The sequence below is a fragment of the Palaemon carinicauda genome, chromosome 28 (genome assembly GCF_036898095.1).
Source record: "Palaemon carinicauda isolate YSFRI2023 chromosome 28, ASM3689809v2, whole genome shotgun sequence".
NCBI classification, from domain to species: domain Eukaryota; kingdom Metazoa; phylum Arthropoda; class Malacostraca; order Decapoda; family Palaemonidae; genus Palaemon; species Palaemon carinicauda.
Window position 1 is genome coordinate 46,056,592 of NC_090752.1, and position 18,267 is coordinate 46,074,858.

At 42.2% G+C, this 18,267-nt stretch overlaps 1 protein-coding gene across 2 annotated transcripts in view; it reads right to left on the minus strand.

The window, feature by feature from the left end:
- Positions 1-950: 950 nt before the first annotated feature.
- The window catches only part of LOC137621558 (zinc finger protein 91-like), a 43,147-nt gene continuing 25,830 nt past the window's right edge, over positions 951-18,267 (minus strand). The window contains exons 1-2 of one of the 2 annotated variants that reach the window (XM_068351951.1): positions 6,019-6,037; positions 951-5,505 (exon numbers count right to left, since the gene is read on the minus strand). In XM_068351951.1, the coding sequence (XP_068208052.1) occupies positions 1,230-5,444 (4,215 nt within the window). In that variant the 5' untranslated portion in view covers positions 5,445-5,505; positions 6,019-6,037 and the 3' untranslated portion in view covers positions 951-1,229. Of the gene's footprint in view, positions 5,506-6,018; positions 6,038-18,267 lie in introns of those variants that run through there. The other variant, XM_068351950.1, reaches the window with a different exon arrangement.

The window sequence follows — 18,267 nt, forward strand, 5'->3', positions numbered from 1 at the left end:
TAAAAACACGACTTCTCTCATAGGCTTATAAAGTAACAAAATAGCTATTAAAATACCTGAACACTTCTGCATCATGAGGGAAAAAAAACCACAGAACGGAAGTGCTATTTAGAAACCTTGAATAATCTAATTAAATCTCTTACTGTAATAATGAAATCATACAACAAAAAATCTAGCACACAAATAATCACCATTTTCAGTAATGATGACAAAAGATATACATCAAATGGTAGTGCTACAAGAAATTCAGAGACAAATGATTTATTTACCAGAAAAACTTGTATTAAGGGAATGTACATAAAAGAACACCCTTCAGTTTTTCAGAAAATGGTGAAAGTTACATACAGTACATACCGAGTAAAATATGACAATCGTGCAAAGCCTTATTTACCCCATTAGAAAAAAATTTAAAACCCTTCTTGCAACTATAAGTACAAACCACAGTAAAGTAATAACTGTAAAACACAGTACGGTATTTGAAAATTATCTTTTCAAACATAATACAAGATTTAAATACTGTATTGTTGGATAACTATGTAAACAATGTCTAACTTATACTGTATTGTGTATAATTATGTAAACAATGTCTAACTTAACTACAAATACAATAAGGCACTGACATTAATAAAAAAAAAAAAAAAGCAGAAAAATACAAACCACATATGAAATGTTAAAAATCAAGAAAAATTTATAATTACAGATTTTCAGAGAAATTGAAAATCTAGCATTCCGTTCATTTATAATTAAGAATATAAGCTTTGCTGGAGAAAAAAAAAAAAGGTAAATTCCTTATAAGAAAATTGCACCTAACAATATGTAGCTAAGCCATTATATATATGACCACAGGAGAAAATTCCATTCCTTAAATCATACTACACTAAAACTTGCAAAATACTAAAAATTATTGACTGCAACCTTTTAACTCAAAATTACTAGTATTTAAAAAAAAGAAAGAAAAAAAAACTGTACAAGGACAGCAACTTGGCAGCATTCTGCCTTTCTGATACATTTGAAAACCTGCAGCACAGTATTTAGCATATTTGCCACTGCAATATAATATACATAAAAAGTAATTCTGATTCTTGCTTGTTGCAGACCCAAATGCAAAATGTCTAGCTACCCATATGAAGAACAAGAATTAAAGAGGAATTATAAGTTCTGTGCTTGCACACATTACAAAAAATCTCCATACTCTCAGCTCACATTAAAAATCACTGAATCCAATGCATCTACCAGGTATATTGAGAGGAATTGGGAAATGCCAAGGGGGAAAATTTATGATTCTCAAACATATTAGGAATGCCACTGTTACCTGGAATATTTTCATAATTATGAGCTTCTCCACTTCCTGTAACCCTGAACCCTTCAATTTCATAGACAGTAGCATTATGAAGTGGGATAGACACACTGTGTGAATTATCACTCAAGCTGCGACTTCCCCAATCTCCACTTCCATAAACCTTGAATTGGCTGGTTGCATTACAGGGATTTTCTAACACATTCGTAGACATAGCCGAGTACTGCTGTTGTGTGCTATGAGTGCTTATCATCATTTCCTGGGATGTGTCTGGCCTTGTATATTCAGGAGACTCAAAATGCAATGTATCATCTCCAATCATTTGTTTACCATTCTTGTCTAGAACATTTCTCCCTCTTTCTGCTGCCTGTCCTTGAAGCTGTGATGAGTAATTGTAATAGTGATAATTGATAAATTGAGAATAACAACCATGGCTATACTCATTGGTTAACTGAGGCATTGGCCACTCAATATCTGAAACCCTAGTTGTCTGTAAATTATCCTTAATTGTCATTGCATCAGGTTCAAAATTGCCAGTTTCATATACCCTACAACTTCTGCTGTTGCCACCTTGAAATATATCAGTTCCCATTTCAGAATCTGTGTAATTCACAATAAACTTCCCGCTTTCATCATCCAAGTAATCACTCTGACTGACATTATTATTCCTGGCAATTTCTTCTCCATCCTCAGCAGTTACAGGTAACATGTAATCATGGTTGCCTTCTGTAAAGCTAAGCTGAAACATTGATGGTATTGCTTTCATCAATGTATCATTAGCTTCCTCAGCTTCTTTATCACATGTAGTACTTGAATCATTTGCATCTTTGAGAATTATAGAATTACTATAAGGAATATCATTGTGGTGTAAAAGGCTATTTTCGTTAGGATCCTCATTCTTGCAACATGTCTGACAGTTGCCACTACCTGGGAGGCATCCACATTTCCCTAATGGAATTGCTGGCAACCCATTACATTCACTTGATTTTTCATGCAAATCAAGAAAGTATCCACAAAAGCACTCTAAATTGCACCGTGAACATGTGTTTCGCATTATATGCCTAGCAAGATCACCTGGTCTACAAAAGACTGTCATACATCCTGCACAAGAATAACTTTTATTCTGAATTACTGCTTTCTCCAATTTTACATGCTGTTCCCACATAGCTTTATCCGTGAACTTTTTCAGACAAAAGAGGCATTTATAGCTGGAAGAACAGGAATTTTTATTCATATGCTTTTTAAAAAAGACTAAACGTACATAGCTCTTTCCACATCGGTAACACTTGTATGGTTTTATAGGCAGGTTCTTTATCAAAGGTGATGTAGATGTAGTACCTAGATTTTCAACATTATACCTATTTGCATCCACTTTCCCCATCAACTTGAGAGCTTCATTATCATACTTTGGCAAAGTATTTTTTTTTGTTTCTGTAAGTAGATTGGAGTGAATTTTCTTTAACTGGTCCCTCATAAAAGATGCCTCATTACTCTTACTTCCAAGTTTAAGCAGATGGTCAGTGGCTGTTTTACATTGCTTTGTAGTAATCAAGGACTGATCAGTTTCTAACACTTTCTGTGGTATGTTTTTTTTAGAAGAAAGCGATTTTGAGCCAAATACTTTCTTGCCACCACCTGAACACAACTGCATCAAACTATGGCGCTTCAATGAATAAGCATGTTTAAACTTCCGGAGGCATTTCGCACATTGATGTTCAACAGAAGATACTTGAAATACACTACTTTCAGTCATCTGTTTCTGAGAACTGATTTGCATTTTGGATTTCACAGGAAATTCCATAGCACCATCTGGCCTACTATATTTTCTGGAAGTACAGTCCTCTTGAAGAAATGAGGGAGTTGTGTTATCAACTGGGTTTTTAAAATCTATTTTTTCAGAGTCATCCAGAGGAGGCATCAAATTATTACCATGTGCATTTTCTTCACTTTTATGATGTGCTTCCATTACTCTTTTGTCACAATTCCTCACATGCTCAACAGTAATATTCCTAGAACTTTTTATTACCTGCCTGGAAGGAACAGCTTCAATAGTTTCTTCAGGGTGTTTGATATGCAGTGAATCAATAAGAAAAGAAACATTTTTATATGCTTCTTTTGGTCTTTCATTCCCAACTTTTATGCAAGGTTTGACTTTGCCCAATAAATTCTTCCCAGGTAGGCCCGACTTCTTAGGACCCAAGTCAAGTGGTTTCCCAACTTTATCGGGAGTCTCGGAAACCTCCCCTACATTTGGAGCTACATTAAAAGCATTTTTTTCATATTGGTTTTGTAAATCTTGATTCAATTTCATATTTGGCATTATCTTGATGCATTTAGTCTTTAGTTGAGGTAAGCAATCTTGAGGTGTTACTTCATCCACACATCTTTTCTTCTTTGAATTCTCAACACCTTTGGTTTCTGAAATACTCATTTCCTCCAGCAAGTCTGCCTTTGAACACATACATGGAGCATGTGCAGATATCCTAAAATGTCTGTTTAAGGATGTTTTATGCTTATAAGTCTTATTGCATACCTTACATATAAACAATGACATAACCTTATCCAGTCTACAACTTTCTTTTGTGATGTTTATTTCGTTCATTTTCTTTGGTAAGCCATTTGTCGGTGTATTCTTCTCTTCTATGGATAATTTACTGCTTATAAAATCTTTTCTTACTTTTTTCTTGTTCATTTGCTCATGAGCATGCAATGGTATCTTTGAATCCTTCACATAATTTTCTTTGGTCAAAGTTAATTTCTCTAAATTTCTCCTAGGATGAGAAGTACTTTGAATTGGTAAAATTTCAATCTCTCTTTTCTGACAAGTATTTTTAACAGGTAAAATCTTATATTCTCTTTTAGGTTGAGAAATACTTGCCTTAGGTAATTTATCAGATTCAATAACACTGGATTCATTTTTAAAAATAAACTTAATGTTTTCAGTGGCAGCATTAAAATGGAAACGTTTCAATTTCTTTATGCGTGAACTTGCTTTAACAACTTTGTGTTTGGTTTTGGTAGAAACCAAGCTAGTAAAATGCATGGCACTCCTTTCAAATTCAAAATCCTCTCCATCTACACAACGACTTTTAGGGTCTTTGTTTGTTTTTGTATTTGCTCCATCAAACACTCCAGAGCTACTTGCTATAGAGAGGGAAGTTTTTTTACACACTTTTTTAGGTCTTGAAGCATTGGGCTTTAAATCTCTTTTAGTACCATCAGAAACCTGTGATTTCAAATGATCATGGCTTATGACTTTCTTTTTTGAAACTTTGCATATTTTCTTAGACTCTGTTATCATTTTAGATGAGATGGGTTTAAATATTCTATTAATAAGCACAGTCTTCTTAATCTTACATTTTCTGGATCCCTTAGAATCTGAGAACTTAACTTTGCTTATACTTTTACTTTGAACCATGAAAGATCTTGACCTATTTTCACTTCTCTGAAGAATTACACCTCCATGAACAGCTTTCTGATGTGTCCTGAGAAACACAATTAGTTTAAAGCTCTTTCCACACACTTGGCATTTATATGGCCTCTTGCTGGTGTGGAAGGCCATGTGGTATCGTAGTCTATATAATCGTCCAAATCCTCTTCCACAAACATTGCAGACATAAGGCTTTTCGTCAGTGTGAACCCATGCATGACTCCATAAATTTGTGTAACAGGTGAAGGCCTTCTTGCATATCTGACATTTATAAGAACCTACCTTTCCCTCATTATCTGTAGATTCACTAACATTGTATGGCAGTTGTATTGGCTTCTCATCACTAACTCCTAAAAGATGCTCAGAGTAATGGGTGTGATACTTTGCCCGAGTTAAAAAAACTTTACTACAGACTTTGCACTTCAGTGCTTCGTCTGGGTGACATAATACAATATGGTGACACAAGAGATCATTTCTTCCAAAAGTCTTCTGACAATGGGAACAACTTTTCTCACCCTCTAATTCGGTTTTAGGAAACACCTGAAAATCTGTGCTATTTTCCAGCACTTCCTGGTCTGAATAATCTTCCACTTTCAAGTACTCATCCAATTCTTCTTTGATAGGTTCAATATGACATCTTAGGTGGCTAGATAACTTGGATTTTCGTGAAAATGACTTCTTACAAATTTCACAACTGTATCCTTCTTCTGGCTTCATCTTTGCAGTATAGCATTAAAACCTACATTTCAAAACTTGAGCAAATATATATCCAGGTTACCTGTGAAAAAAATCAACATTTGTATATTAATTCTTAGCAAACCTTTGTGTAAGCCCCCTACAACATCATTTTTACAAATAGTACTGTACCCTTTAGTATTACAGAATATCCATACACTACACTACACTACTTTTGGCATTTGGGTTCTGAGAAGACACTATTTAGACTTGTACCATTAACCAAAATGCTAATACCCATTACTTGAAATATCACAGATCTAACGACAGACTGAAGTAGAACCAGCAACTACTGTATTTGTTCTTCCCCGAAGTAATCCCAGTACAATACAATTATGATTGAAAGATGAAGATTCCACGTGCCACTTGCCATTCCTCAGCCTTCCCACCTTACCTTCCTCAACTCCGATGCTTATGCGATCATGTCCCTGTCCTTAGCTTCTTTCAAATTTTGTCAAGATTTTTATTTTACAAAGTAAATTATAATAAAAATTCCCTCACTGCAACAAAAATGACAAATTTGGAAACAATATATGTTTTTCCTAATGATACAAACCTGTAGCTATTTATAGGTGATATTACTGAAAGACGAGCCATTAGATTTTTAGCGAGGGTTAATCACCCACCTGCTAGTTGGTCAGGGAGGGGGGGTTTAGTATCTAACCCACTTACTCGCACACCTAGGCTGCGATCCCACTTTGCCTGGAGGTACGACTTCAAGAGGGACAGGTGCTGGCGGGCCAATCTGTATAAAAACCTACAGGTTTCTATCATTAGGAAAAAAACAAATTACTTTTAAATGTAATTTTTCCTGTCACTAAACACAAACCAACACTATTTATAGGGGATGACATGACAAATTCGTAGATAATTTGTATTTTTCCTAACAATACAAACCTTAGCTATTTATTAAGGGTATTACTTTCGGCGTAGCTGAAATGACGAGCCATTAGTTTAGCGAGGGTTAACTACCCACACCGCTAGTTAGCGGGGGCAGGGGGGTAGCGTGCTACCGCTCCCACACCTGTGATTTACCTCTCTTTGCTTGGAGGAAGGACTTCAAGGGGGATAGGGCTGGCGGGCAGGTTTGTGTAAATAGCAAAATTTTGTATCGTTAGGAAAAATACATTATCTTCGAATTTGTCATGTGTTGCATAACTGTAATACAAACCACGCTATTTATTAAGGGTGACTCACCCATTAGGAAGGGTAGACATCCCTGCAAATCTGGCTTTTGGCTTTACCCGGGGGCTCCTTATCAGAGTTTGTCAGTACTCAAATATAAAGAGTCCCTGCACCTCACTAAAACCTTGCTACACAAGGTCAGCGGCCTACGCAAGCTGTGTGTTGAGATATATAGAAGTGTGACCGTCCCGGTAAAGTTATTCAGTCTTTAGAAGGAAAAACTGTTGTAACCAAGACTTTCCCAATACCACCTCGCTAGGGTATGGGGACGCAACAGTATTAGTTTTAATACTAGGTACACAAGGGTGCATGGTTTACCTGCAGTGGTTTGAGGTCAGCTTGTGCAGAGAACCAAGGATGCGGCTTTCTCCAAGAGAGGGGAGGATGAAGCAAAGAATACGAGCCAGTCAAACCTTTTCATTCATGCAGACTAAACCCAGGTAACAATGCTCTCAACCTTCTTCTACTTGTCCAACAGGGAGCTTGAGGTCTTAAACCAGCTGTTGCGCAGCCACCACAGGACAGATAGAAAATGTATAGTCTCTCCTGTGGGTCACCTCTTGCAGGTAGTGGGATGTGAAAGTAGTTTGACATTTCCACACCCCAACCTGAAGAACCTGCATCACAGAAGTTTTTCTAAACATCATGAGTTCTAGGGTCACGTCAAGGAAGAGGGTCTGGATTCAGTGCATGGTCTATGTCCTTGCAAATCTATGCTGATAGTGTGTTCTTGGTGACCCTCCTCTTGGTCCTTCCTGTGCTGACGAAGAGTGCAGGCACACAAGGACGGGTTGCGGCTGTTTTCTTAAGATACAGCCTCAAACTCCTCACTGGGCAGAGTAAAAGATGAAGAGGGTCATCTTTAACAGAACGAAGACTTGAAATCCAGAAGGAGTCGAATAGTGGATCCGCAACTCCCGGGTTCTGAGTCTTAGCAATAAACTCAGGGACAAATCTGAATGTTACCTCTCCCCATCCACTTGAATGGGCGATGTATCAGAGACCATGAAGTTCACCAACTCGTTTGGCCGAAGCCAAACCTAGCAGGAACACCGTCTTCCAAGTTAGGTAGCGATCTGTTGCCTGGCGTAATGGTTCATAGGGAGGTCTCTTAAGAGACCTGAGAACTCGAACCACGTTCCATGGGGGAGGTCTCACTTCAGACTGAGGACAGGCAAGTTCATAACTCCATATGAGTAAGGAAAGTTCTACCGATGAAGAAATGTCCATTCCTTTCAGTCTAAAGGCGAGGCTTAAGGCAGAGTGATAGCCTTTTACCGCCGAGACTGACAGGCACATTTCTTCACCCAAATATATGAGGAACTCCGCTATTGCTGGAATAGTGGCATCGAGGGGAGAGATACCCCTTCCACGACACCAACCACAGAAGACTTTCCACTTTGCCTGGTAGACTGCTGCTGATGACTTTTGTAGGTGTCCAGACATCCCGATCGCAACTAGTTGCAAAAATCCTTTCTGAGAGAGGAGATGCTGGATAGTCTCCAGGCATAAGTCGTAGCGAAGCTATGGCTTTGTGGAATATGTTGGCATGTGGTTGTTTGCGTAGATAGTGTCGTGGAGGGAGTTCTCTTGGGGGCTCCGTTAGGAGTTGCAGAATTGCAGGTCCAGAAACCACTCTGTGTGATGCCATAGCGGAGCTGTGAGTCATTGAAAGGTTGACCGATATTCTGGCCTTGTTGAGTACCCTCCTCATCAGACAGAACGGGGGAAAGGCATAAACGTCGATGTTGTCCCACCGTTGTTGGAATGCATCTTGCCAGAGAGCCTTGGGATCTGGGACTGGAGAACAATACAACGGGAGCCTGAAGTTCTGGGCCGTTGCGAAGAGGTCCACTGTCAGAGAACTCCATAAAGTTAGGACTTTGTTGGCTACTAGATGATCCAAAGACCACTCGGTACTCACTATCTGAGATGCTCTGCTCAAGTTGTCGGCGAGCACATTTCTTGTGTCCGGAACGAAGCGTGCCGATAGTAGTATCGAGTGGATCTCGGCCCACCTAAGTATCTCTACTGCTAGATGGGATAGGTGCTGTGAAAAAGTACCTCCTTGCTTGTTGATGTAAGCCACTACTGTGGTGTTGTCGCTCATCACCACCACTGGGTGGCCTGCCAGGAATTGTTGGAACTGTTGAAGGGCCAGAAACACAGCCTTCATCTCCAGGAGGTTTATGTGGAGGTACTCTTCTGACTTTGACCAGAAGCTCGAGGTTGTGTGGTGCAGCACGTGGGGCTCCCACCCTTTTTTTTTTTGAAGTCTGAGAACAGCATCAAATCCGGGGGGAGGACGAGAAGATCTACTCCCTTTCGTAGATTCTCTTCTGCCACCCACCACTCAAGGTCCGTCAGTTTCGCTGATCCCATGGGGATCCGGATGTCCGGGGAATCGAGATTCTGATCCCACCGGACTTGAGTCGCCACTGGAGGGATCTCATCCTGAGGCAACCATTGGGAACTAGACGGGCCAGTGATGAAAGGTGACCGAGGAGACGTAACCACGTTTGGGCTAGAAGATCTTCTCGTCTGAGAAAAGGTTTCGCGACCTTTCTCAGCCTTGTTATCCTATCGTCTGATGGGTAGGCTTTGTGGGGATTGGTGTCTATAATCATGCCTAGGTATACCAGTCTCTGTGTAGGAAGCAGGGATGACTTCTCGAGATTTACCATGATCGCCGGCAAAGTCTCAGAAGTTTGTCTTGGTATTGAAGAAGGGTTGACACAGAGTCTGCTAGGATTAGCCAGTCGTCCAGATAGCGGAGGAGACAGATGCCAATCCTGTGTGCCCAAGATGACATAGGGGAAACACACTGGTGAAAACTTGAGGTGCTGTGGAAAGACCGAGGCACAGCACCTTGAACTGGTACTTCCTGTTGTCTAGGCTGAATCTTAAGTAATTCCTTGAAGACTGATGGACTGGGATCTGGAAGTACGTGTCCTTTAAGTCCTGTGTACACATGAAGTCCTGAGGTCTTACCGCTAGTCTGACCGTGTCAGCCATCTCCATGCTGAATGGAGTTTGTTTGACAAACTTGTTCAGGGCTGAGAGGTTGATGACTGGTCTCCAGCCTCCAGACGCCTTTCTTACAAGAAAGAGTCGACTGAAGAAGCCTGGGGAGCCGACAAGGACCTCTTGGAGAGTGCCCTTCTTCAACAGGGTCTGGACTTCTGCCAGAAGGTCCTGCCCCTTTGCCAATCCCATGGCAAAGGAGTCTATTGACACTGGATTCCTGGTCAGGGGAGGGAGAGATGTTATGGATCACGGAGATTGTCCAGGAATCGGCCCCGAGTTGCTTCCACCTGTCTGAGCAACTTTGTAGGCATGCCCCACTGGTGGAAACACAGGGGGAGTGCCTATCCTAGCGTTTGCGGCCTCGGCTTCTCCTTCTAGGATCCTTCTGGGTGCCGAAGACACGGTCTAAGACAGTGTCTTTGCCCTTCCGAAGGGGTATCTCTGGGTCGGAAAACCCGTTGAGAACCCTAATAAGAGTCAGGACCTGCCAGAATACATGCTCTGACTCTTTTTGCTCTCCTGACATTGGACTTGCAGCGAAGTCTCCATCTTCAATCCCCGAGAGCTCTTCCCAGGGTGTGTCGCGGACATCGCTAGAGTGGCTGGCTGTCTCCGTCTTGGTAGTCATGGTAGAGGACTTTGGCAGGGTCTTGGAGTCTTTGGACTCCTTCCGAGGAAGGAGGTAAGACTCCAACATCGAAGGCCTGGATGTTGTGTCCTTCCTGATCTCTGATGGTGGGGAACTCTCAGCGTGAAGGGAAGTTTCCACCCACGGTGGATTGGAGGAGGGCCTTTCCTCACACGACTCCTTTGGTAAAGGAGAGGTGGGAGAGTATCCCTGGGGAGATACCGGAGGGACTAGCCTTGATGGCCTGATCTGAGTCGGTTTCACCCTCGAGGAAGTGACCACATCGGAAACTCCTCTTTTCCTCTTCAAAATGGTTCCGTGTCGAGAGTCTAGAGCATTAGGCTGCTCTGAAGAGCAGCCAGACAGGGCAAGATTGAATGCCTGTGCTACAGCTCTGACTAGGGCACTGAACCAAATATGCTGACTGACCGAAGCACTGTCAGACAGATCCCTTTAAGGGAAAGGAACCGAAGGTGCCCTATGAAGAGTTACCGTAATAGGCGAGTCCGCCTAGAAGGCGGCAATTTCACGATCCTGAACCCCTCTGCTGAAGCCTGTTCCCCTTTTCCCGAAGGGTGCGCTGAAATGCGTTTGCGAGGAGAGGAATGAGGCGATGATGACCTGGCCGGGTGTAGTTCCTGTGCACGCGCGTTTGCGTGCTGACCAAAGGCAAGGCAATCTACACAAACGTGCGCGGGAGAATATTGGCCGCGCACGGGAGCGTGTTGACGCGTGTACGCAGGCAGAACTTGGAGCGCAGGCGAGAGCAGGCGCATGGCTGAGCGTTGGCTTGCACGCGCAAACGAGTGGTGGCGCGCTAGCTAGTGTTGGCGCGCATGCGTGGGCACGTGTTGGGCACGGTGAGTGGCGGACACGCATGTCCTGGTGCATGCGCGCGAGAGACCTGGCGCGCAGAAGTGTGCTGGATTGCGCGTGATGGCGTATGCGTGCTGGAGCTCGCTGACATTCCAGAGAGCACTGGTACACAGGAGATCGTGGGCACATAAGTGTGTAAGAGAGCACTGGCGCGTAGGAGATCGTGGGTGCGCAGGAGAGCGCTGGCGCATAGGGGACCGTGGGCGAACGGCGCGCAGGAGAGAGCTGGCGTGTAGGCGCATGTTGCAGTTGCCGTCTATAAGGGCAAGCAGGTGAAGGGGAGCGCCGAAGCGTTGTAGAGCGCTGACAAGCAGGCTGGTGTTGATGAGCTGCTGGTGAGCGCTGATGTCCTGGAGGTTGGCGAGATGAAGGGTGATGGCGCGCAGCTGCGCACTTCGGTAGGGCCTCAAGAGGCTTTACCGGGAACAGGAACAGTGATGGAAGGTCGGCAGGTCTGATGGGTGGTAGGTCAGGAACTGGGATGTGCCTTTTGGGAGGGCAAGCATCCACCGATGGAGATCGCGAACGATCTGCAGAGAGGTCCAGGACCGAAGTCGGAGGACTAGTAGCAGGTCCAGTGACGGTCGAAGGTCGAGGGCCAGATGACTGCAGCGGAGGCTCCTCTGCAGGTGAAGGCTGCGACGACGAAGCAGAAGAGCTAAAGAGGCGCCTTCTCACCGATGGTGAAGGGAAACCTCTAAGGAAAAGTGGAGCGCAAGCTTTCCGACGAAGGCGCCCTCTAAGGGGCCGTTGGATCAGCAAGCTGACCGTATGCCGCAGAGTCCCCCGAAGAGGGGTCTACCCGAGGGAGATTGATTGATTTAAAGTTTTCAGGCATCCCGACATCTAGGGTCATTGACGCCAGTAACATTTAATTTATGTATACAAAAATAAAAAATAAAAACAAAATAAAACCGCGAGGGAGAGAAACACTCGCAGGAGACACAGACGTTGAACTTAAGTCTCCATCTCGAAAGATGATCAAGAAAGGGGGAAACTATGTCGGCAGCAACTGCTGGAGAGTCTGGAGGGGCAGAGGATGAGATCATAGATGACACCTCTGAAACCACAACATCCATAAGAGCTAGAGGATCTACCTCTGACAGCGACGATGACGGCTGCACAGTAGCACCCTTGCGGACAATCTGCAGCAATGCGTCCTTGGAGGGGGGGGAGGGGGGGACCCGACCCCAATGACGACCAAACCTGTAATAAAGGAGTTAGTGACAAGGCCTTCCCTGGGGGGAGAGGTGGGGTCACTTTGCTAGGGGAAGCAACACCATCTCTCGAGGACCGGGGTTGGCCAACATTAAATTGGTCTACGCTACTACTCGACGGTCTTTCGTAAGAGACCGGACGAGTAGGAGCTTCGGAGGAGGGTCGGGAGACGGAGGAGGGTCGGGAGACGGAAGAGGCCTTGGGTTTTCCTCCCTTCGAAGGAGCCTTCAAAGGAGAAATATCCCACTTAGATTTCTTCTGCCGTCACCTAAACTTCTCCCACTGGGAGGAAGACCACTCCCTACACTCATTACACTTATCACTATCACACCGTTGACCTCTGCAGGTGGGACAAAGGGTTTGGGGATCTGTCCACAGCCGACATAAATGTTCCACAGGGCCGACCGGTGAGTCCAGGGCAGGTGCGCATGGTTGCAGAAGTCAACTCACAAAACCACACTAGAAAAAGGAAAAGCAAAAACATTAATGGCTGTCAAATAAAGGAGAAGGATGAAGACCAGCAACGTCCGTTCACCATCAGAGCCAAAAGCAAAGTGAGCTAAATCACAGGTGTGTGAGTGGGAGCAGTAGCAAACTGCCCTCCCCTACCCCCCACTAACTAGCAGTGTGGGTAGTTAACCCTCGCTTTACTTTAATAGCTCGACATTTCAGCTATGCCGAAAGTAATACCCCTAATAAATAGCATGCTTTGCATTCCAGTTATGGAACAAATAAAGTTTTACCATTATTAATCAATTCGCAAGTAAATTTTTCCCACCCAATAACACCCGGTTCCCAATGGGTGGCCCCATTACTATAAGATATATCAGAGTACTGTATATCTTTTTATTTGCAACAGAAATAAAGATCATAGAAAACGTGAGTTTTTCTAATATAACCCCATTTCTTTATTAGTAAAGCTTTAACAGTGTTGTTCTAAAATAATACTGGTAAATATGTTACTTTAACTACTAGTAACAGGAAGTAGGTTGACAAAGGCACCAGCCACCCGTTGAGATAGCACCACTCTAGTATTATGGCGTCTTTTGACAGGCAAGACAGTACTACATTGGATCCTTCTCTCTGGTTACAGTTCATTTTCCCTTTGCCTACACATACACCGAATAGTCTGGCCTATTCTCAAAAGATTCTCCTCTGTCCTCATACACCTGACAACAATGAGATTACCAAACAATTCTTCTTCCACCAAGGGGTTAAATTCAACACTAATTGTTCAGAGGCCACTTTCCTCTCGGTAAGGGTAGAAGAAACTCTTTGGCTATGGTAAGCAGCTCTTCTAGGAGAAGGACACTCCAAAATCAAATTTGGGTAGTGACATAGCCTCTGTACTGGTCTTTCTATGTCTTGGGTTAGAGTTCTTTTGCTTGAGGGTACACTCGGGCACACTATTCTGTTTAATGTCTCTTCCTCTTGATTTGTTAAGTTTATATAGCTTACATAGGCGATATTTATTTTGATGTTGTCATTCTTAAAAGTATTTTATTTTTCCTTTTTTCCTTTCCTCATTGGTCTATTTTTCCCTGTCGGAGCCCTTTGGTTTATAGCATCCTGCTTTTCCAACTAGGGTTGCAGCTTAACAAGTAATAATATAATAGTGAAACTGAAATTCGCATAAAAAATGGACGAGTCCTGGCAAGTTTGGTATTTTTCTCTATATATGTTTAATAGGGGCTGGGGCATAATAACTTACGTACCGGTCAATTAAAATGTGAAGTATGTTTTTCACTATAACTCCACTGTTTACATGAGACTGAAGGGGACTTATTGCGCACGCTCAGTTTCTATTACTGTAGTTAGGGGAGATTTCTCTGCATTTACAAAGACAAATCTGTCAGGTCGTTTATAAACCAATTAGCAGCTTACAAATACTGTACTCCTTAATAAGTTCCCAGGTGTTGTTCTACAACAGCTATTTTTTCCACATTCTCCTTCAGTTTCAACTTGACCACCATCACATCATGTAAAGACGTCTCCAAGAGAGAACTTACGGGAAGTACATCTATCTAATTCAAAATTTAGGGTAATTTCATTTATGTCAGCAATTGATTATGATGGTAATGCTCTCCATATGTAAGGCTATCATTACTCATGTAAAATCTAAAAATAACAGAAATAATGCCTCTGGCTTAACTTTAAGGTAAGGAATTATTTGTGATTTAATTTTTCATAATGTAGGGATTTATTTGCAATTTACTTCATCATAATGTAAGGATTTATTTAAGATTATTTTCAGTTTGTGACCAGGGGGCATCTGCCACCCATTGAGATACTACCGCTAGAGTTATGGGGTCTTTTGACTGGCCAGACAGTACTACATTGGATCCTCTCTGGTTACAGTTCATTTTCCCTTTGCCAACACACATTGAATAGTCTAGCCTTTTCTTTACATATTCTCCTCTGTCCTCATACATGTGACAACACTGAAATTACCAAACAATTCTTCCTCACTAAATGGATCACTGCACTGTAATCGGTCAGTGGCCACTTTCCTCTTTAGCTATGGTAAGTAGCTCTCCTAGGAGAAGGACACTCCAAAATCAAACCTTTGTTCTATAGTCTTGGGTAGTGCTATAGCCTCTGTACTATGGTCTTCCACTGTCTTGGGTTAGAGCTCTGTTTGAGTGTACACTCGAGCACACTATTCTACCTTATTTCTCTTCCTCTTGTGTTGGTAAAGTTTTTACAGTTTATATAGGAAATATTTATTTTAATGTTACTCTTCTTGAAAAATTTCATTTTCTATTTATCCTTTCCTCACTGGGCTACTTACCGTTGGAGCCCTTGGGCTTAGCCTATAGCATCCTGCTTTTCTAACTAAGGTTGTAGCTTAGCAAATAATAATAATAATAATAATAATAATTATAATAATAATAATAATAGAGGTTGTGGCATGGGAACTACTAGGTTAGGTTAGGACAGACATTCCCTAGGGAAATAAGAGAGCATATGGATATGGAAGCACAAATAAAAAGAAAAATAACAGCAATGAATATTCCCAACTTAACAGAGGAAAAAGTTAAGAAAACTTTAAGAAAAAGGAAAAATAAAAAGGCAGCAGGTCCCGATGAAATAGAACCTGAATTGTATAAAACTTTAGCAAATGACAGCAAATGTTTGGAAATCATTACCAAGTGCCTACAAAATGAAACAAAGAGGAACATGCCTGAAAAGTGGCAAAAGTAAATAACAAAAATTATAAAAAAGGTTAAGAAACCCACAGTAAAAGATTTAAGATCGACTGCCCTTACAAATGGTTTATACAAAATATTTATGGATCATGAAAGATGAAATAGAAGAACACCTAGAGAAAAATATGGAGATGAAAGAAACACAAGCCGGGCTCACCAAAGGAGGAAGAGTAATAAATAACATTTATTTTACAATATTGTGTAGAAGAAGGTTACAAAAGGAAAGAAAATTTGGATGTAGTTTCAATACATTTCAAAAAAGCTCATGATTCCATAGAGGAAAAAAATAACAAATTATGAAAGAATATAGAATACATCCAAAAGTAATAGATGCATTGGAAGAAACCTACGTAGCAGACAAAACCTAAATAAACATAGGATATGAATTTGAAAAAGACATTGATGTAAAGAATGGGATAAAACATGGATGCACAGGGTCAATTACTCTATTTAAACTAGTTACATATAAAATAATAAATGAATTAGATATTAAAGGAAAAGGCTTTGAAAACGAAATAAAGATTTGGGAACAATTCTTTGCAGATGACGGCCTAATTGTAGCCATAAGTATAGTAGATGCTGAAACAAACATACTGTATTATTAGTAGAAGTATGTAAAGAATATGGGTTAGAAATAAAACAAAAGTCATATACTTATATATATGTAAGAAAAACCGAAAAAATAGAGGGTATTAAAATAACAGAAAGCATAAAATACTTAGGAATAGAGATAGAAGGGAAAAGACACATGTTTAAAAAAACAAAGAAAATGATGGAAAAGGCAGAAAAGCTAGCCAACTTGACCTACTCAATTATTGCAATAAGCTGCCACAAAAAATTAATTGGTAAAACTTATTGGAAGAATGTAGCCTTAACGGAACTACTATATGGCACAGTAGTAATCAACCTGACAGCCAGTGAAATAAAAAGATTACAACAAATTGAAAATGGATACGGCAAAAAAATTTTGGGAGCACCACCATATGCAGCAGTAGCAACTCTACAGGGACAATGTCCGAAATGAAGACTAGGATAGCAGGAGGAAGGCTAAGGCTTGTGAAAGGGATAGAAGGGAGAAATGATTTGTTGAAGAAAATTCTGGAAGAAATGAAAGAAAATGGAAATAAGATGGATGAAAGAGACTAGGAAATGGATGAGATATGGAAATGAACGATATGACAAATTCGGAGATAATTTGTATTTTTTCCTAACCATACAAACCTTAGCTATTTACATAGGGTTTACTTACGGAGTAGCTGAAAGGACGAGCCATTAGAATTTAACGAGGGTGTATTACCCCCGCGCTAGTTAGCAGGGGGGTAGGGGAGTGGTAGCTAGCTACCCCTCCCCCCCTCTCACACACCGATGAACTGCTTCACTTCACTTAGAGGTAGGACTTGCCTTGGGGGACAGGGCTGGCAGGCAAATATGTGTAAATAGCTAAGGTTTGTATAGTTAGGAAAAATACAAATTATCTCCGAATTTGTCATTTGTTCCGTAACCGAAATACAAACCACGCTATTTACATAGGGTGACTTACCCTTAGGTAGGGTGGAAAGTCCCCAGCCTTACTGGCTTTGGCTTACCCGGGGACTCAGAATCCGAGAGAGCAGCACTCGAGAAAAAGTCCCTGCACCTCACAAGTTCTTGCTACGCAAGAAACGTGCGGCCTACATAAGCTTGTGTGTGGAGGGAAGAAGTGTGACTTGTCCTAGGAAGTCGACCTGAAGTCCTTTAGCTGGAATTCTAGGCTAGGACGTTTCCAAAACCACCTCGTCAGGGTATGGGGGATGCGGCAGTATCAACTCAATACTAGGAACACAAGGAAGCATGGTTTACCTGCAGAGGTTTGAGGTCAACTATGCAGAGAACCCAGGATGCTGCTTTCCCCAAAAGAGGGGAGGATGAAGAAAGAAGTAAGGGCCAGACATACTTTTTTCATTCATGCAGTCTAAAACCAGATAACAATGCCCTCAACCTTCTGCTACCTGTCCAATAAGGAGCCTGAGGTTAGACCAGCTGTTGTGTAGCAACACAGGGCCGATAGACGTATCGAGGCTCCAGTGGGTCACGTCCTGCAGGTAGTGGGCTGTGAAGGTCGTTAGAAGCTTCCAGACTCCAGCTTGTAGCACCTGCGTCACAGTAGTTTTTCTTGAAGGCCAGGGACGTTGCGATGTCTCTGACATCATGTGCCCTAAGGCGACGTGACGGAGGATGATCTGGATTCAGGACGTGATGGATGACCCTTTGAGTCCAGGCTGAAAAGGCATTCTTGATGACCCTCCTCTCCATCCTCCCTGTGCTCCCAAACAGGGCTTGCACGCGAGGACGAACTGCAGCTGTTCTTCAAGATAACCCTTCCGACTCCTTACTTAGCCTAGAAGAAGGTCTGGGTCATCTGTTACAGAACAGTCTCTCAAAATCCTGAAGGAGTCGACCGAAGGTCGGGGACTCCCAGATTTTGAGTCTAGTAACCAACTCAGGGACGAACCTGAACGTTACCTCCACCTATCCTCTTGCGTGGGCGACGCCGTACGAGAGACAATGACGTTCGCTGACAAGCTTGGCCGAGGCCAGAGCGAGCAGGGGCACCGTCTTCCAAGACCGGTGACAATCAGAAGCCTGGCGTAATGGTTCGCAAGATCTCTTAAGAGCCCGAACT